This window comes from Plecotus auritus (assembly GCF_963455305.1).
Source record: "Plecotus auritus genome assembly, chromosome: 5".
Classification (NCBI taxonomy): Eukaryota; Metazoa; Chordata; class Mammalia; order Chiroptera; family Vespertilionidae; genus Plecotus; species Plecotus auritus.
Window position 1 is genome coordinate 59,281,748 of NC_137776.1, and position 21,036 is coordinate 59,302,783.

The 21,036-nt window shown below is 35.3% G+C and overlaps 1 protein-coding gene across 22 annotated transcripts in view; it reads left to right on the forward strand.

Moving 5' to 3' along the window:
• BAZ2B (bromodomain adjacent to zinc finger domain 2B) overlaps nucleotides 1-21,036 on the forward strand; it is a 372,529-nt gene that overhangs the window by 270,861 nt on the left and 80,632 nt on the right. For 7 of the 22 annotated variants that reach the window (XM_080671184.1, XM_080671200.1, XM_080671195.1 and 4 more), the window contains 6 exons: nucleotides 5,723-6,323; nucleotides 7,898-8,191; nucleotides 9,340-9,400; nucleotides 10,176-10,284; nucleotides 10,546-10,647; nucleotides 20,677-20,887. In XM_080671184.1, the coding sequence (XP_080527310.1) occupies nucleotides 5,723-6,323; nucleotides 7,898-8,191; nucleotides 9,340-9,400; nucleotides 10,176-10,284; nucleotides 10,546-10,647; nucleotides 20,677-20,887 (1,378 nt within the window). The remainder of the gene's footprint in view (nucleotides 1-5,722; nucleotides 6,324-7,897; nucleotides 8,192-9,339; nucleotides 9,401-10,175; nucleotides 10,285-10,545; nucleotides 10,648-20,676; nucleotides 20,888-21,036) is intronic. The other 15 variants (XM_080671185.1, XM_080671189.1, XM_080671194.1 and 12 more) reach the window with 3 other exon arrangements.

Sequence of the window (21,036 nt, forward strand, 5' to 3'; positions counted from 1 at the left end):
TGCCAGCCATTGTTTTAAGTGCTGAACTTGCACTTATTCATTGAATACTAATATCTATTAGTGCTGCGAATGTTATGACCAGTAAAAGATGATCAAATTGAGACACATAGAACCTTAACTTTCCCAAGATCACACTGCTAGTTAGTGATGGAGCTAGAATTCAAACCTAGGAGTATGGCACTGGAGTTCTTTTCTTAACCACTATGATATTCTGCCTTTCTTTAAAAAGTCACAATGTTCTAGTCCCGTGGTTGGCAAACTGCGGCTTGCGAGCCACATGTGGCTCTTTGGCCCCTTGAGTGTGGCTCTTCCACAAAATACCACGGCCTGGGCGAGTTTATTTTGAAGAAGTGGCGTTTGAAGAAGTTTAAGTTTAAAAAATTTGGCTCTCAAAAGAAATTTCAGTCGTTGTACCAGTTGATATTTGGCTCTGTTGACTAATGAGTTTGCCGACCACTGTTCTAGTCCATTGACTCTTGTTTTACATCAAGAACTGGGTCAAACATAAATGACTTCAACAAATAGGCTTTTTTGAGAATGTAAACAATTCTCATGTGTACATTAGAATCAGCTGGGAAATTTTAAAAAGGAAATACCACCTAAAACAATTAAATCAGGTTCTCTTGTCTTGAGATTAAGGTGTTACATGTCTAAAATATTTCCCAGGTGATTCAAATGTGCCAGATTTGAGAATCATTGATTAAAGGGAATGACAGTGGTATCATAATACCATGCACATGATAATTTGTAATGCACCATTCATCATAACAATGTATTATTATTGGCATTACATTATTGACTATCCATGAGTAAATTAAGCAAATTAAAAATTACATTTTGGAGGCTATTTTAATTCTCATTAATGTATATTCCACTTTAAGATAAATGAATTTACCAAATAACATCAAGAAGTATTTGTGTTATGAAAGGTTTCTTAATTTTATTAAAGAGTTTCTTATTTAAAGAATTTTATGTGACTGCCTATTAGAAAGTCACTTATTAAATATTTGCTTAATAAATGTAGCCAAGCTAGGCTTTCGACACATATGATCTTATATAATCCTTACAAAACTGTGTGAGATAAAGATATTAAGACTCAGGGAGACTAAGCCACTTGCCAACATCACATAACAATTTACGAGCAGAAGTGTCTTAAACAGAGATCATTCTGATTTCAAAGCACATGATTAAGATGAAATAATTTGTTGTTTTGAAATAATGGTTGTTAATGGGAAATATTTTATGTGAATGGACATTCACATTAGACTCAATTCTAAATGACTTTATCTACTTGTTCTTGGTACTTAGTATTAACTTAAAGGGCACTTTATAAATACTTCCCTTATACCAACTCTTTTTCTTCATATGCAATCTAATATAAATAATATTGCTTTATGTCCTATGATAGTCTCAATTGTTTCATGATATCTACTATGTATCTGCCTTCCTCACTAGTCTGTGCTTTTCTTGGGTGTTATTTAATCACTAGAGGCCTGGTGCATGAAATTCGTGCACAGGGGTGTGTGTCCCTCAGCCCAGCCTGCACCCTCTCCAATCTGGGACCCCTCAAGAGATGTCCAACTGCCCCTTTAGTCCCAATCCCAGTAGGATTGGGCCTAAACGGGCAGTCGGACATCCCTCTCACAATCCAGGACTGCTGGGTCCCAACTGCTTGCCTGCCTGCCTTCCTGATGGCCCCTAACTGCTTCTGCCTGCCAGCCTGATCACCCCCTAACCACTCCCCTGCCAGCCTGATTGATGCCTAACTGCTCCCCTGCCAGCCTGTTGCCCTAACTGCCCGCCCCGGCAGGCCTGGTCACCCTAACTGTCCTCCCTTGCAGGCCTGGTCACCCCTAACTGCCCTCCCCTCCAGGCCTGGTCCCCCCCAACTGCCCTCCCCTGCAGGCCTGGTCCCCCCCAACTGCCCTCCCCTGCAGGCCTGGTCCCCCTCAACTGCTCTCCCTGCAGGCCTGGGTCCCCTGCAACTGCACTTCCCTGCAGGCCTGGTTGCCCCCAACTTCCCTCCTCTGCCAGCCTGGTCATCCCTAACTGCCCTTCCCTGCAGGCTTGATCACCCCCAACTGCCCTCCCTTGCAGGCCTGGTCCCACCCAACTGCCCTCCCCGGCTGGCCATCTTGTGGTAGCCATCTTGTGTCCACATGGGGGCAGCCATCTTGTATGTTGGAGTGATGGTAAATTTGCATATTACTCTTTTATTAGGTAGGATAAAGGCCTGGTGCACGGGTGGGGGCCAGCTGGTTTGCTCTAAAGGGTGTCCCGGATCAGGGTGGGGGTTCCCTTGGGGCGTGGGGCGGCCTGGGCGAGGGGCCTGTGGTGGTTTGCAGGCCAGCCATGCACCCCAGTGACCCAAGCGGAGGCCCTTGTATCTGGGATTTATTTATCTTCTATAATTGAAACTTTGTAGCCTTGAGCGGAGGCCAGGGCTGGCCAGGGCAGGGCAGGAAGCTTGGCTTCCTCCATCGCTGGGGACAACCCAAGCCTCCTGCTCTCTCTGTGGCCGCAGCCATCTTGGTTGGGTTAGTTTGCATACTCGCTCCTGATTGGCTTGTGGGCGTGGCTTGTGGGTGTAGCAGCGGTACGGTCAATTTGCATGTTTCTTTTTTATTAGTGTAGATTGGGTCCTTCTATACTCTTACACTGTAGGCATTTAATTCAAATCAGTATACATTAATTGCATATATAGACTAGGAGTCAATTTTCTTTATCAGTTTTGCCTAGAGGATTTTTCTGTAGTCTTCAGAGACTTTGGTTGAGTCCTGGGAGCAAGAGCTTAGAGCTAGATCAGAGCTTCTTCATACCTATCTCTTCCTATACTCCTGTCATCCAAGTGGATGTCTTAAAGCAGAAAGTCATTTGCTACTATACAGGTTTCAATTTTCTCCCCTACTTTTTATGTTCCACCCCTCAAATAAAAAAAAGAGAGCATGTTTGCTGTAAAAGAGTAACTGATATTATTCTTGGATATAAAATATGGATATCTACCTTTGGTTATTTTTTAAAACCTTCAGAGTCAATATATGGGAAGAGATTCTTCAGAACTGGAGAGGATCAATTTCAGAAAATTAAAATACAAAATATAAAACTAAAGGGAAAGTTTTTGTTTTTATGACTGTTTTTGATCCTATATATTTAGAGGGAAATTTTACTACCTATAAAAAAGCACAGAATGATTATGTGACATAATTGTGCTCTAGGAAATGAAAATACAAGTTTTTCTGCTGAAAATTTAAATCAGTATATATAAATATGAAGTTTAAATACATTGTACATATACAATATACTGTGGTATGCAGTAGTTATTATTATTCTATCTAATAAAAGAGTAATATGCAAATTGACCATCACTCCAACACACAAGATGGCTGCCCCCATGTGGTCAAAGATGGCTGCCTCCATGTGGACACAAGATGGCCACCGCAAGATGGCCAGCAGGGGAGGGCAGTTAGGGGTGACCAGGCCGGCAGAGGAGGGAAGTTTGGGGCAACCGGGCCTGCAGGGAAGGGCAGTTGGGGGGGTTACCAGGCCTGCAGGGGAGAGCAGTTGCGGGGGGGACCAGGCCTGCAGGGAGGGCAGTTGGGGGAGACCAGGCCTGCAGGGGAGGGCAGTTAGGGGTGACCAAGCCTGCAGGGGAGGGCAGTTGGGGGGGACCAGGCCTGCAGGGGAGGGAAGTTGGGGGGAACCAGGCCTGCAGGGGAGGGCAGTTAGGGGTGACCAGGCCTGCAGGGGTGGGCAGTTAGGGGCAATCAGGCTGGCAGGGGAGCAGTTAGGCATCAATCAGGCTGGCAGGGGAGTGGTTAGGGGTGATCAGCCTGGCAGGCTGAAGCAGTTAGGGGCCATCAGGAAGGCAGACAGGTGAGCAGTTGGGACCCAGCAGTCCTGGAGTGTGGTAGGATCGGGCCTAAAGGGGCAGTCGGACATCCCTCGAGGGGTGCCAGATTGGAGAGGGTGCAGGTTGGGGTGAGGGACACACCCTCCATGCACGAATTTCATGCACCGGGCCTCTAGTACATAATAAAAGTATAATATGCAAATTGTCCCCTTGACCTGGAGTTCTACTGGGAGTTCGACCAGGGCGCGGGGCCAGCCGGCCAACCGCAGGAAGGGAGGCCCCAGCCAGTGGCAGCAGTGGCAGGCAGCTGGGGGAAGAGAGGCCCTGGCTGGCAGCCAGCATTCTCTAGGGACCCTACCTGTGCACGATTTCATGAACTAGGCCTCTAGTATCATATAAGTATTAACTAAAATTGTGTATGTTAAAGCATATTAATATTAAAATTTTGCTATAAAATTATTTTCAAAAGGCAAATGCAATTATTTGCTATAATTTTCCATATTTTATTCACTAATTAAATATTGATTAATTATGGGGCAATGCCTTGGGTGTGAATATTATGTGATAGTCTTATTTACAAAATTAATAATTTAATTTTCTAAGTGAAGAAGTTTATATAGGAATTGTGTGTTGCTAATTAGTACTGGTGCTTTAAAATATTTCATAAGTGATTTTGTATGGCATTCCATCTGCATTTATCCCTGTGAAATGCCTACCACAAATCTTTGCTGCCTTGATTTTTAAAAGCCCTGTCCAATGCTGAGAGCACTGCTGATTTTAATTTCAAGGCAACCATTTTCTTTACAGAATTTTATCTTCTGTATCTATAACTTAAAATGCTTTAATCATCCTATTTCAGTTTATATTTGCATATCATTTTACTTTATTTTAATAAATAAAATCCATGATTTTACTCTGTTCAGAACAATTCTGTTAGCCAAATAATTTTTTATTCCTTTTTTACAGATGTAAATTTTAAGGCTTAGTGGTTTACAAATTAACTTTTCCTAAGGATAATTTTTGTAAACTTTCATTATACTCTTACCAATGCTAATATGCTGAAGGCACCCTAAAGTTGGCCCCCCAGAATGTTGAGCCAGCATTTCCATCAGCTTCTGTCACGTTGACTATAGGTTGTACAGGACAGAATATAAGGAGGTCAAGGTGCTCAAAGGATAGAGGCATACGTGGTCTGGCTGGGACAAGCATGGAAAGCTGCTTGGTTGAATTTTGAAGAATGAACAGCATTTCATTAACTTAAAATTTACAAAAGGAGGATGCTTCATGCAGAGAAAATAGTTATAATAAAATGTGGAGGTAGTGAAAATATAACATGCACAAGGTGTGACATGTTTTACTAGAAAGGTATGCACTTTATATGAAAAGTATTTATTTTCTAAAGTTGGCAATGGTGGAGGAGGCACTAAAGCTTTTGACTGAGGAGCTAATATATAATATTAGACTTATATTAAGATTTAATTGACATTTGTGTAAAGCATATATTGAGTTGGGTGGGAAGAAATGGTATGGCTTAAGTTTGAGCAATATTTTAATGAAAGAATCCAAAGACATAGTAATATGACTGACTTGGAGGAAAGTGAAGGACAATTTTAGAGTTTCAAACTTGGATTGTTGAGAAAATGGGAGTAATAGTAAAGAGAGGGGCACAGTCAGGAAACATGTGAGAGGGAAGGACTAATTGAATTTTAATACATTATGTCTAGCCAAGGTTCGGCAACCAGCAGTCTTCACAGACACTACTTTTACAGCACTTGTAATCATGATTTAAATTTGTGTATAAGCAGTTGTCAGATACTGCAGGCAGTTGTTGTTCTTATTGTTGATTTGTTCTTTTAACTTATGTTTCAACAGGAACAATATAAACAGACATTTCCAGCACAGTTAAAGAAACAGGAGTCCTCCAAGAGCCTGAAGAAGGTTATTGCAGCTTTGTCAAATCCTAAAGGAACCTCTAGCTCACCAGCACATCCAAAACAAACACTAGAAAACAACCACCCTAATCCATTCTTGACAAATGCACTTTTAGGTAATCACCAACCAAATGGAGTTATTCAAAGTGTCATTCAAGAAGCTCCTCTAGCACTTACTACCAAAACTAAAATGCAGAGTAAGATTAATGAGAACATTGCTACTGCAAGTAGCACCCCTTTTTCCTCACCTGTGAATTTGAGTACAAGTGGAAGAAGGACCCCTGGCAATCAAACAGCTGTAATGCCCTCTGCCTTTCCCATACTCCATAGTCAAGGGAAGGAAAAAGCAGTTAGCAATAATGTAAACCCAGTAAAAACACATCACTCTCATCCTGCAAAATCTTTAGTGGAACAGTTTAGAGGAACAGATTCAGACATTCCCAGTAGTAAAGATTCTGAAGATTCAAATGAAGATGAAGAGGAAGATGATGAGGAAGAAGATGAAGATGAGGAAGATGATGAATCTGATGACAGCCAATCAGGTTATTTTCTATTTTAAAAATTTAAAGTATTTTAGTAAATGCTACGTGAACCAAAACATTTTAAAAGAGGTTCTTAAGTCATAGGCTGATAATTATGTCATTCACTATGTTTCACACAGCTATGTATATTTCTGTAGAGAGCTGGTAAAATATAGGCATAACTGAAATTGGAAATCCTAAGTAAAATTCTCATTTAGCATTAAACAAATAATACTTTAAAGCGAATATAAATGACGCATGAAAATCATGAAGTTGCTTAATTTTCACTTAATTCAGCGCAACTAATTTATCCCTTTTTGCATCTCTTATGCTACTTGTTAAAATGTGTCACAATCATTCAGAAAGTAGCAAAAACCTAAATCTCTATGCATGTCTGTTAGCAATCAGAATGCATTTTAATAACATTTAGTATTCTTCCTGATTTTATTTTTATTCACTTCCTGGTTTTGTTTTGTTTTTTGTTAACTTCTTTTTATTTTTCTTCCCCTTAACTTTCCTTCCTGTTCCACAGAAGATTGAAAATATAAGATAGCTTAAATTTTAAATTCAAAGATGAAATATATATTATCAAAGTTTTTGGATTTGTTAACTGGTCAGCCACAAATCCAATTGTAAATTTGCTAGTCACCAATATGAATAGGGAAATATAGTCAGTTATACAAGGTAAAGTATTTATGAGGTAAAAACAGCTACTTACTCAGGGCAAGAACATCTTTTCCTGTAATATTTTTTCTGGTGTTCCCATAAACACAACTTTCCATGGTAGATAATGAATGTCAGTATTAACATCTTTCAAAGACAGCTTTATAATGAACTTTAGTGTAGACAGATAATACTACACAAAACACAATTCCACAAAAGCTGTTGTTCCGGAAGCCATTAAGATACAGTACAAATATCAGTCCTATGTTTACCCAGTTTAATCCAGGAATAGATTTTACATACTTGTAGGAATGGATGCATTTATAGGACAACATTGCTAGAACAAACTTGAATTATTAAACATTATATTACCCCCCACAGTTGTGTTAGTAATCCCAGTCTTTTGTGAAGCCTGAGCAGCATGATGGAGTCCTAACACCTACATAGAATAACTGCAGCCAAAAAAGCCAGGAATCTCCTTCAGAACATTGTGTTCTTTCATCTCAAAGTGCAGATGAAAGGTGATGGCAGTCCCAGTCTTCTCTTTCTCATAGTGAACTATGATTCTTAAGCTATTGAGATCTATTAATTTAAATAATCAGTTCGATCCCCTCTACACTTTAGTTTCCCCATTAAATTAAAAGTGATTTAAGCCACTAGGCAGAATTCATCCTATGAATAGTGTCATATGAGGAGAACTATTTTATGAGTAAAATGGATACTTTAATGAAGAATTTTGAGGTTTTATAGCCTGCGAACATTGTACTCAAATAGCTTGCCAGATAGTAATTTTTACATTTATGCTTCAGGAAGATGCTCATTTGAGTTCTTATTCACAGATGCTGGTTCCTGAACTATTCCATTTAGGTACAAACTGCAAATTGTTGGTGATTATCTAGTTATAATATACAAATGCTTCTTTTACTTCCCAGAATCAGATAGTAATTCAGAATCAGATACAGAAGGATCAGAAGAAGATGATGATGATGATAAAGACCAAGATGAATCAGATAGTGATACTGAAGGAGAGAAAACTTCAATGAAACTGAATAAAACAGCTTCCTCTGTCAAAAGCCCTTCCATCAGTCTCACAGCTCACTCAACACCTCGTAACCTCCACATAGCAAAAGCCCCAGGCTCTGCTCCTGCTGCCTTATGTTCTGAATCCCAGTCACCTGCTTTTCTTGGCACACCTTCTTCCACACTTACTTCAAGTCCACACTCTGGTACCTACACTTTATTTTTATTATTGTAAAGTAGAAGGCAAACCATAGCAAGAATTCTTATTTATACAGTGGTCTGAGGATGATCTCATTGGAATCGAGTGTTCAGCTTAGATTTAGGATGGCTAAGAAAGGTCAGCATGTATTTTCAAAGGATATGACCCATTTCCATTTTTATTCTCTGTGCTTACAGTTTTAGAATCTGCTTAATGACAGCTCTTGATTTTGAATACTTTCCTGCTTCTGTGTTTAGTTTATGCTTCTACAACTTAATATTTGATTGACAGTGGACTTTTTTTGTACTTTATAAAAATGAGCTCACTTGGTTACTTAAGATTCAATTGCGTATCTGCCCAACACATTGCCAATCATTTGTATTAGTGAGTAGCATTAATATTCCATTAACACACCATGTCTATATTTTTCTGTTTGACCTTTTATAAACTTCTAGAGGTCTTCATTTAAAAGTTTTTACATTAATATTCCAAAACTATTCTCATTTCAATAGCTAAGAAGATATAGAGGCATATAGTAAAATACTATGTTTTACTTATTTCACTCTTTTCTTGGAAATTTCTAGTTTTGCTTCCATTTGCCACATGCCAGTATGATATCCAACTAATTAAAATGTATGTATTTGGATTTATGAAACCTGGTCGTCATCTATGAAACATTTTACATGTAATCATAACCTGATTTCTTTGTACTTTAATTAAAAGACCTACTAGTGTTTTTACTATGGATTTATATGAACATAGACATTTTATTTTTAAATGTATGAGCCAGCAGTTGGAATTTATCAGCATCTTAAAACTAATTTTAAAAGAAAACAACAATATATGGTTTTCTGAAACTTTACTACTACTTTAGCCATGTTTAAATAACAAAATCAGAGGAACGCTACATATTTTTACCTTGCCTTGTATTCTCTTTGGAGAGAAAGACTAGCTTTTGTCATGCAGACCAAAGAAACCCTCTACTTTATACAATGTGTTTTGTTGAACCATCTAAAAATAATATACAAGTTGCAGAACAACACTAATAATCCAAGCCATTAAGATCTTTTATTTAAAGAGGAGCTTCAAAACTATCAAAAAATTGTCACCTGTGTAAACTAGTCTTTTATGTTAACTGGCTGAATTTTCTTGAAGGCACTTCCAAAAGAAGAAGAGTAACAGATGAACGCGAACTGCGTATTCCTTTGGAATATGGGTATGGAAAATGAGATTTCCCTTTTTGCTTTTCCCATACATATTTATGCATGTTTAATTTCATATTCTATACTATTAATAAAGTGAATATACTGCATAGTATTTATTAGAGAAGAGCTAGAATGAAAGGCAAGTAAGATGATATATCAGAAAACTGAAATTAAGGGTAACTGCTGTGTTTAGGTATGACAGAGTTGTGATGGGGTCATGCATCCAGGTGGGAATATAACTGAAAAAGAAGCAAGAGCAAGTCATTTGGCAAAGGGAAGGGGTGCAATTCAGAGTGCAGAGATTTTGTGAAGATAGAATTTAAGGGCAGGGAAAGCCATTGTAAGACTAGGGGACTTGGCCAGAGTTTTCCTAAAATGGTTTAATTGGAACTGAGCAGTTTTACTCTGAAGTACATGACTCTCCAAGAGCAGACAGCCAGGTTTACTGTCGTCCTCTCACTTAAAGCTTTTCAGATGTAAAAAGTCAGTACATATTGACATATACTATTAATATGTCTCAAAGTAATTCTAGTTAAGATTTCTAAAAAACTTAATGGAGTTTCATATTTATAACTTGAGTCTTTGATTAATTTCAATTGAATTACTTAGCTAAAAATTAAAATAATTTTAATAGTAAATACATCTCAGTTGTATAATCAGAGGGTTTAATATTTGTTTTCTTTGCATTTTTCATGTTTTCTAAAGAGCATGTTCTTAAAATTTTTTTTAGTTTTTAAAAGTTTTTTAAATTAAGTATGTTATAATTCTCATTTCTGTTATGCATAGCTGGCAGAGAGAGACAAGAATAAGAAACTTTGGAGGGCGCCTTCAAGGAGAAGTAGCATATTATGCTCCATGTGGAAAGAAACTTAGGCAGTACCCTGAAGTAATAAAGGTACATACTTTTCACCAAATAACACACATTTGGTGCCTATTATGCATGCTTATGGAAAAAAAAAGTACACTCCTTTCTCAGATAAGTTCCTTGATGCAAAATGTTCTGTGTTTGGGACTAATGTACTTCACCTAAATTGAACTCCTATAAATCCATAGCCCCTTGATAGAATACGCAAAACAGTGTTCTGAAGATAGCTATACATCAAAGCTGGGTTGTCATTATTAAAACCTGAAGTGGAAAAATATGTGATTTTTTCAGTATCTCAGCAGAAATGGAATAATGGATATCTCAAGGGACAATTTCAGCTTCAGTGCAAAAATAAGAGTGGGTGACTTCTATGAAGCCAGAGATGGACCGCAGGTATCCACTTTTTAAAAAGTATAGTCTTTGAACCAAAAAAGTAATACCATAACCTTAATGAATTAAATTTCACTACACTCTGTTAGTTCATTGGTATAGCGTACATACTCCTTTGTGGTAAACACTCAACACTCAAACTACTCAGTTTACTGTTTCAGTAGCAAGGAGCTTTGGCATAATAGATGTCTTTTTCAACATTTTTTATATAAACTTTTTCCTGTTTGTTAATTCTGTCAGTAGTTTTACAGGTTATACAGGTATAAAAGTATCTGCATGTCCATGTGAAATATGGGAAAGCATTAGTTCCCTGGAAGGTAAACATTTTCTAAAAATTAATTTGAATAGGAAAAACGTTGTTATAAGTCAGATCAAAAAGAGGACAAATATGTTTTAGTTTTTGGAAGGATCTTACCATTTGATTATGACATGCTACATGATCCATTTTCACAAGTTGGGTAATTTTGGGGGGTAGAGGGTGCAGATTTGCTTAATATTAGGTAAGTAAAATTTCTGCTTTTGCAAAAATTGATTTTTTAAATGAATTTCACACAGTTCTGTAGTGACAGCTCCCTTTCAGCTTGAGGGTTAAATATGCAACCTCATTAATCAAAATGAAGAACCTACCACAGAGACTTCATTTCCTTTATTTTCTCTTTAATGTTTTGCCTTTTTTCATACTTGGATTCAGCTACATATGCTTATTTTTCCCTTTAACTTTATCCGTTCCATTGAAACAAATCTTGATTAAGGAGTGAGAAGACCTAGATTCTTGTTAATCCATGAAATGGTTTTGTGGTTTCCAACAACAAACAGTGACCCCTATATTTTTTTATCTGCAAAATAGAGACTAATAATTTTACTTCTGCTTCATAGGATTATGTGAGGTTAAAATGATATCATATGCATAAAAACGTTTCAAAAGGTTAAAATACTCAGCCATCTGAAGTTGATATTTTCTTCCCTGATTGAACCATTCTTCCTTTTGGCCCATTATAGTGCACATACAGGATTTTTTTTTTTTTTTTTTGCAATTAATATTTTCTATTGTGGATAGGCAGGTTTTTCCTTTCTACCTTACCCTCTAGTTTTCTAGTGATAGAAATAAAAAAGACCTTACTCATTCTGCAAGAGGTATATTTTGAGAGCTCAAAGATTAAGGAAATTTTCCAAGATCACACAGCCTCAAACAGGCAGGACATAACTAGAACTCGAGGTTCCTAACAATGTTCTTTTGCGTTCATTGTATAACCTATTTTTCATTGTTCAATACTTTTTAAGGAACAAATTATGTTGAAATTGACTTATCTCCTTGCTGGTAATTTTAAAATGCTAAAATCTGTTTATCTGAGGTTGGTCTTCTTTATGGAAATATGGTCTATATTTTTCTGTTTTAAATTTAAAAAAATTTACACTTCAGACTTATCTATCACCAAACAGATTCTCAGAATTTTAGAACCACAGTGGTATTTTGCATATTCCATATATAATGAATCAGTTTTTCAGTCACAAAGCTTATTAGAAGGTAGTAATAATTTTACTTATAAATTCTTTACATTTGTAATCTTTTGGTTTGTGTTATCAAATCCTACTTGTTTATGCCAAAGATAGCTTTATGATTTTCAGATCAATAGATTTTTGTTCTGAGAACAAAGCTAATTGTTGTTCAATACATAACGAATTTTTAGTTTTGTATCAATGATAATTAGACTTAATCTCTAAAGCCTTATTAGGCAGAGCAGACTGTTCTTTGACATCCATTCACTTTTTATTAAACATAATCAGTGTTTTCCAAATGCATATTGTCTTGCTGAGCGATCATTCTAATCAAGAAAATATGATGAATTACTAAATCCAGAATATGTTAAGCTGCCAACATTTCAGCAGACTGCAGAGGGAAAATAATAGCAATTTTGAGAGCACTTATCTCAGTTAAAAAAAAATATTTGGAGCCCTAGCTGGGTGTTACAGTTGGTCAGAGCATCGTCCCCATACACCAAGGTTGTGGATTGATCCCTATCAGGGTACATACAAGAATCAACCAATGAATGCATAATTAAGTGGAACAACAATCGATATTTCGCTCTCTCTTTCCTTTCTCTCTCTCCCTCCCACCTTCTCTCTCTCTCTCTCTCTCTCTCAAATCAATCAATAAAAAAAATAGTTGGATTCATTTTAGGATACTTTTAGAGAACAACAATAAAGGTAAGTAATTTCAAAAACGTTAATTAGAGATGCATACAGATGTAGAGCCATATACATTTCTATATATGGTATGATCAGTATATATAAGCATATAGTTAGTTAGAAATGTACATAATTATACAATATTCTATGAACATGAACAAAGATTATATATTTTTGTTAGAGTAGCTATGATGTGTAATAATTTTGATTTGCCTACATTTTGTAGAAGATTTAAAATGTAGGCCAATCAAAATTGGACAAAGACAGTGTTACCATGCAGTGATGATCTGCAGCTCTTTACAATGTTTGCCTTTATACAAGTTGTATAAATGGCACAATGGCTATATACAGGGTAGGGCAAAAGTAGGTGTACAATTTTGAGTATGTGAAGTACAGTTTATTCTTATGTTATTTATTAATTACTATATTATTTTCCATATGAACAGCTGTAAACCTACTTTTGCCCCACTCTGTATAGATTGAAAAACAAAACTATGCATATTGAAAGACTGGAAGAAAATGCCTCAGAAGTTTAATGATGGTTGTAATGGTTGATGGTACAATAGATCTTTTTCTTCCCTATGCTATTTCATTTCACATTTTCTAAAATTTGCTTGTATTGCATAAATAACCTGAAAAACATTTTTTATTTAAAAAATAAATACTTCTATCCCTTATAATCCAATAAAGACTAATCTTTCAGTTTTTCAAAATCATGGAGATTGTAAACAATGATTTTAAATACAACTGCTACAGTTTTCCAAGCTTCCTATATTTCGGGCAGTGTTTAATAGCAAATGAAATGCTGTATTTGGAGATTCATTAGTATCCTTAATCACTCTCCTAACAAAACATTTGCAATGAAAAATATAATTTGTCCGTAGTATTTTTTTATTTTAAAACATACCAAAAAACCCCACCAGTATTTGTTCTATAACTTCTAATTTTGTTTAAAGCATTTAAAAAATTACAACAGTGGTGTTTCAAAACTCTCTATTTTACAAATGGATTTTAGAAGATGATAATTTCTGCTAGAAGATAATATCTGCAGTAGGGAACCATGGTTATTTTGTATAAGTTAATAATTTTTGACACAATATATTTCTGAGCTTAAGAAAGTAATTATACATATATTTATTAACAGCAAAAAATGTGTTGAAAATATTGGCTAACTTAGTATATAGTACAATAATATTAGAAGTAGAGTATGAGAGCTCAAATTTATTGAAATTTAAGTAAAGTTATTAACAACATGACAATATAATGATTACCTTTAAAAATTATAAAAAAGAAAAGCCCTTAAATTAAATAGATAAGATTGACCCAATAAATGGGGGATGTGGCTTTAATCTAGTCATTGTCAGTTTTATTTATTTCAGTCTACAAATGTGGTAAGGATTTGTAGAATCAGCTACTTGTCACTATCTACTTACCCTTAGACAGCAAACACTTCCTACCAGTTTTTATAGAAACCAAGATTTTAGGGATGATAACTTTCATGGAACAAAATGAACTATAATGTACTCTTTATAAGTCTATGCTATACTGGCTGGCTACCTGCTAACGAAAAGATGTAAGATAAATAGATTTCTCACAGACTTCATCACATTATAATGAACTTGCTGAACCTAATTTTTATCTTTGTTTTTATTTTGTTTTTGAGTATCAGAATAATAGAAAGTAAGGTTGAGCTAGACACATTTTGGTAAATAATAGGGTTATTTTTAATTACATAAATATGATACTTAGGTAAAAAGGCATTCACATTTTTATTACGAATATATGACGGCTTCAAAATAAATTAATGACAAAGGTTACCTGAAGTATATGACAATCTATGAAAAGCATTTTTTTGTGAATTGTAAAGAAAAAAAACACATTTAAGCATAAATATAACAATCATGTTTATTTTTTTCAACCAGGAAGTTCACAAGCATTGAGTTGTGAATATCATCTGTGTTCAGGCTAAAATGCAAAGAAAAAGAAATATACAAAGAAGAAAGGAGTTAAAAGTGACTGAGAAAATGTTGCTTTTTCTATTCGAGAAGTTTTTATTTTATTTTTAAAAAGGTATTTCTTTTTAATGGCATAAGGCCATGAGAATAGAGAAATGTCTATAAGTCTTATTGAAAGAGCCCCTTTTCTTAGTCACTTAATCAGTAAATATTTGTGGCAAATACTTAATGTGCCAGACATACTTTCTTCTAAATAAGTTTTCCCTAAAGGCATTTTCCATAAAGAAAATTGTAAACACATTTCACTACAGAAATGAACTTGAAAGCCTGGCTTTGAGGGAAAATTAGTCTTCATACAGAAACTGAAGAGTACAAAAGCAAGAGAAATTATGATCACTGACTTAGAGGGGCTCATTGTTTGGAGAAATAAAGCACTAAGCATAATGCTGTCCAGATAAAATCAGAGTTTTGTTAATGAGGAATAAAGGAAGATTTCACAATAAAGCAGGCAACACGTGATTTTGGGCAAGGTTGTAATGCTGGTAATTATTTCAATAAGTAAAGAACGAAAGATTGGAAGTCAACAACCAGGGTTCTAATTCAACTCTGCTGTTAACTGTCACACCTAATGCAACATAGCCGTGTGCACAGAGTGGCTCTGAGAACATGAGAGATCACTACCAGAAATCTAAAAGTCTGGAAATTCATGTCACTAATCTACCAGGTAGGATTTTTATGGCTAGGCACAGGCCTATAGTAGGAGGCCAAATGTATGAATCCAAGTGTGGCGCTAAGGAAGTATTTTTGAAAGTCATAACTATTAGATGGTAACCTACTGCAAGTAACTGGAAAGCACAGCCAGCATTGTGGAAATAATTTCTACACTGTTTTCAAGAGTTGACACCCATCTCTCAGCATAGATGGCTGTTCTTACTGTTTCACACCTTTAAAGTGCTTTCAGTATATGATATTAATAAACTATATGATTAGAGTAAATTAAGAATCCTTAAGGCTGTAAAGTTTATGTTATTTAAAACTCACTACTTGTCTTGGGCACCATAAAGTAGTTAAAAATAAACTAAACTGAAATAGATCTAAGGAAATCCAACTAAAGTTTTATTTTTCTCATGATACTAACTTTAATGTTTTTCTGAAAATATGAATTGTTAAGTTCTGTCAAAAATATCTGATACCCTTGCTTTGCTTAAGCCCTAAGATTTTTCTTAGCGTCCTAGCAGGGTAATTTTGTATCCTGTATTACTTTGAAAAACTGAAGTGCCTACTCTTCTAAATCTTAATTCCCTCCTCTATGATGTGAAGTATACATATTAGAAGAGGTCTTTAAGATCAATTTCCCTTTAGGTATAACATTATAAAAGTATTTTTCATAAAGTAATTATTAGGAAGTAAAGGATTCTTAAAGTATACTTTCAAAGAGAAAAGTAGTAAAAAATATTAACTTTGTTTTCTTGAGCCACGGTTAAGTTTACTATAAACTGTTTAGCCAAAAATTAGTTGATAAAAGTCATCAATTCACTAAATGACTAACAAACCCAGAATCATCAGACCAGATACCTTACCCAGATTAAAAGCACTCATAAGAGCTGTTTCAATGGGATATGTATGGGACCCGATCTAGGAAAATATGAATAAAATTCATCCATTCACTTATATAACATGGAGCATATGAGAAGCACTAGGCAGCTCAATTGTTAGCATGAGAAACTGACACTTAGTGGCCCAGGACTACAAATCCAAGGAAAATCGCTGCAGCAAAATCTTGGTGATACTAAAACTTAAACAAATAAAAATCTTCAGTAATTTAGCAAATAGATCATTCAGTGAACTGGCTTTTGGTGGACTGGTTTACTTCACTTACTGCTTTCTCCCCAAAATAAATTCTTTAAAGCTCATTTAGTTTTTAAAGCATAGAAGACTAAGAGCAATAAATGTATTGGCCAGTTTTCTCAGGTGTTTCTCCATGTGGGATCTTAACTTTGTTCAGGAAGGAAACCTCATATCCTGTCTTTTCCCACGTTGCCGAGAGACTACTCCCAACTCTTTTGGTCTCCCTTTTAGGCTTTCCTCCTTCACACCCCGGCAGTCCTCTCTCTAGAAAAAGATGTGTTCGCCCTCCTTTCTAGCTCTAAGTCTCAGGCCCTAATCCAGACCATCATTACTGTGTAAGTGGACAATTGAGACAACTTTATCTTTCAGCCTCTAAACTCCTCTTTCAGTTCATTACAACTCAGGGTGTGGACCTTGAATCACCTGCATTAGAACAGCTTGAGCCTAAGGTCCTAGTTAAGAATGTCAGTCTTTTAAGGAGAGGGCTTGCTCTGGTTTACTTTTAGAAAATGTTATGCCTTGTACAGAGTAGGTGTCTCAACAAATGTTTACGTAATGGAAACTATTTTTATAATATAGTCTTTTAGTGTACTTTTAGAATGCGTTACTGTGTACAGTATGTAGTGTACTTATATAATTATTTACTTTAATTATTTTTAATCTTCTGAAATAACATGTAAACCCATTTTTTCCTTCTCTTTCTTTGTAATATTTATAGAACTGAATGTGTTATTGCTAAAGTTAAATTACTAACTCTTGAAAGCGGAATTATAATTGGTGTAATAGACTTAATTTGTCACCATGTCCATAATGTTGATCATCGATTTTCTTTTTATTCATATATTTTAAATATTAGTCAAGAAAGATTATTTTCAAGAACCATTTGCTATCTTATTCTTAGAAATTAAGAAAAAATTAACGTTTCATGCATAATTTTTGATTGACAAAATGCTTATAGCAAATTAATCAAATGATATAAATTATATTTGCTTTTTTCAGAGAAAGTTTATTGAGAAAAATACTTTTTTTTTTAATACCCACAACTATTTTGCCTGCTCAGTGAATTAAAGCTGTAAGATAACTTCTGATTTTTGTAACAGTCCATTTCTCATTTTCTAAAATCTGGGAGTCAGATGATACATGTAGCCCAACATATGCAATACTCTTAGAAAAGAATTACTTTCTAAATGCCAAGGGCAAAATGTAAATGATAATGTTACTATATTTTTCTGGTAAGTTTTGGGCCCCAAATATTCTATTCCTGTTTTGACATAGGTATGTTTTCCTCGATGAACAAAAGCATAACTAAAAATTGTAACTGTATTAAAAAAGATAGGTTGATGGAATCCTTTAAATCTTGGCTGAAAGTTGGTTTTATTATTAATAAGATACTTTAAAAACTGAATGTGATTCCTTGACACACACACACTCTCTCTCTCTGCTACTCCAAGTGCCACAGATGTTACTTGTATATTTCTCAATTTATGTGATGCATGCTGTGTTGGTGTCTGAGAGCAGAATAGAAAAATGAAAACCTAAACTAAACAAAAGCTTCCCATATTGATGAACATAAAATTGTCTTGATGGCTTCCTTCTTAGAGGCTTATGGCCTAAATATACAGTTAGTTTAACTATTGTTCCTATTGACTTCCTTTGAAATCTCAGCAAAAAACACTTATTTTCCTCAGCATTAATTTTTAAAAAATATATTTCTTTATTGATTTCAGAGAGGAAGAGAGAAAGAGAGGGAGAGAAACATCAGTGATGAGAGAGAATCATTGATCAGCTGCCTCCTGCACACCCCCCACTGGGGATCAAGCCTCAACCCAGGCATGTGCCCTTGGCCAGAATCGAACCTGGGACCCTTGAGTCCGCAGGCTGATGCTTTGTCCACTGAGCCAAGCCCGCTAGGGCCCTCAGCATTAATTTTAAAAATTATTTTTGACATGTGAATTACTGAAAAGAATTAGTATAGTTACTACTTTTAACCTGTAGTTATGGACTATATGCCTGAAAGTTTTTTTCTGACACAATTCTTTCTGGACATAATCTTGGCTGTGCTTTCATGTCTGAATATTGTGATCAGATACTAAGTAAAAGAACATGTTTGTAACATCAGTGAGGTACATGTAGTGGTTCGGAACAAGGTTTTAGAGTGAGACAGACTTGCGGTTTGGATCACAGTTCTGTTCCTTATTGCCTCTATTCCTCAGGAAATTATTTAACCTCACTGGGCCTGAATTCCCTCAGTTGTACTGTAGGAACAATCAAAGTCACTTTATTAGGTAGAGCTGGTGTGAGGATGAAAGTATATTACATATTCACAATGAATGAAATAAAGCATCCTGCTTGGAATGTAGGTGTAGCTGTCCTTGGCTATAGTAGCAGGAGTATTATTTGTATCTTTAGTACCCATTTAATGAGATATTCACAGACAGCTTGCCCTAGGTTAGGAATCATGGCATAAAATAGAACTTGAGAACTTTTGATTGGTTTTGGTTGCAGAATTAACCACAGAGGTTCAAGCTAAATTCTTTTAAGCTAGATTCTTTTAAGAAGAAAGAACATTTATAAAATTTCCTTAATTTTCACACTAAATGAGTTATCTCTGAAAAAAATAAGTAAGAAACAGAACACTAAAACAATTTCTTCAAAGGATTATTTTTAAAGGATGTCTTTTCTATACATGAACATATTACTTTGGACATATTGCTATGAGTAAGAAAACATAACATTGTACTTGTTTTGATTGACATTCAGAGAATAATGGAAACCAGACTCAGATTGAATCTATACACTGAGCAGGAGTATTCCTATAATACACTAGCATGATGCTGTTGTATGTATTTCTGTCAGGAAACTTATAATTAGAAATCTCAAATAGACACAAAAGTAGACAGAATAATATACACCATGTACCCATCATCAGCTTTAGAAATTATCACATGGCTAATATTGTTTAACGTATACCCCCATCTGCTTCTCCTCTTACATAATTTGTTGAAACAAACCTTATATGTCTTATTTCATCTGTACATATTTCAATTTATTTATATAAAAGATAGGGACTCTTATAATCTACAAGAGTACTACAGTACCATTATCACACTTTAAAATAACAATATCTTAATATCCTCAAATATCAGTCCTTATTCAAATTTTCAGTTGTCCCATAATTGTTATAATTTTCTGGCCACTTTGTCTGTTTGAATCAGGATCTAGGTAAGATCCATACTTATCTTTGGGATTGTTTAATACATATTGTGAGGCTCCTTATAGTCTGTTTACTTCTTGAAATTTATTGAAGAAAATGGGTAATTTGTAATTTCCTATAGACCGGATTTTGCTATGTAATTTAACATACACTTCTCACCCTGTTTTCCTGTGAAATTATAGTCATTAAATCTAGAGGCTTAATCAAATCTAGTTTTGATTTTTTTGGTAAAGCAAGACTAATATAGAGGGGTGATGGAGTGGACCTCTATCAGGAAGCTGATGTCTATCCGGTTGTCTCTCTTGTGGGTGATTGGCAGCCATGCAAGTTCGATGCTTAGATCCATTAATTCATCAGACATTGCAAAATGCTGATACTTTATCTCTTGCATTTCTTCTTGATTTATTAGCTATAAGATTTCTCTAAAAAGATACTTTCATCTATTGTTGAAATAGCTTAGTGTTTGGCTGTACTAATAACCCATGAGAACAATCCATAAGGTGTCATCACACAACTAGTATTTTTAATTATCTGCCAACATTATGGTCATTATAATTCAGAAATGGTGATTAAGGTGTATATCTTTATTTATATAATTTTTGTTTATATTGATATAGTTCTCTTTAGGTATTTAAAGTTAGAATACAAAAGATATGCCAAAGGCCATGAACAAATATAAACATAATTTTAATTTTAAAAATACAATTCTTAAGGATTGTACCTGCTTTATACATTTCAAAATGTCTGTTAATTTACCTAGCATGTTCTGACTTACTGAACACTTGTGTCTATTTTTTAACACTATTTCTCTAAAATGTTGATTAAAAGGGAATGCAGTGGTGTCTTTTGAAAGAAGAGGATGTCATTCCTCGCATCAGAGCAATGGAGGGCCGTAGAGGAAGACCGCCAAATCCAGAGAGACAGCGGGCAAGAGAGGAGTCCAGGATGAGACGTCGGAAGGGCCGGCCTCCGAATGTTGGTGGTGCTGAATTTCTAGATAACACAGATGCCAAATTGCTAAGAAAACTGCAAGCTCAAGGTAAAAGGCATAATGTATCTGGCACTGCAATACTCACACTAAAAAGTATGTTTCTTGTTTTTGACTTAAGAATGATTTGACGCTGCTCTCAATTTCTAAAATGTAGATATCTGTGTTAAAATAAAAATGGGAAAATTAGGAGTCGCACT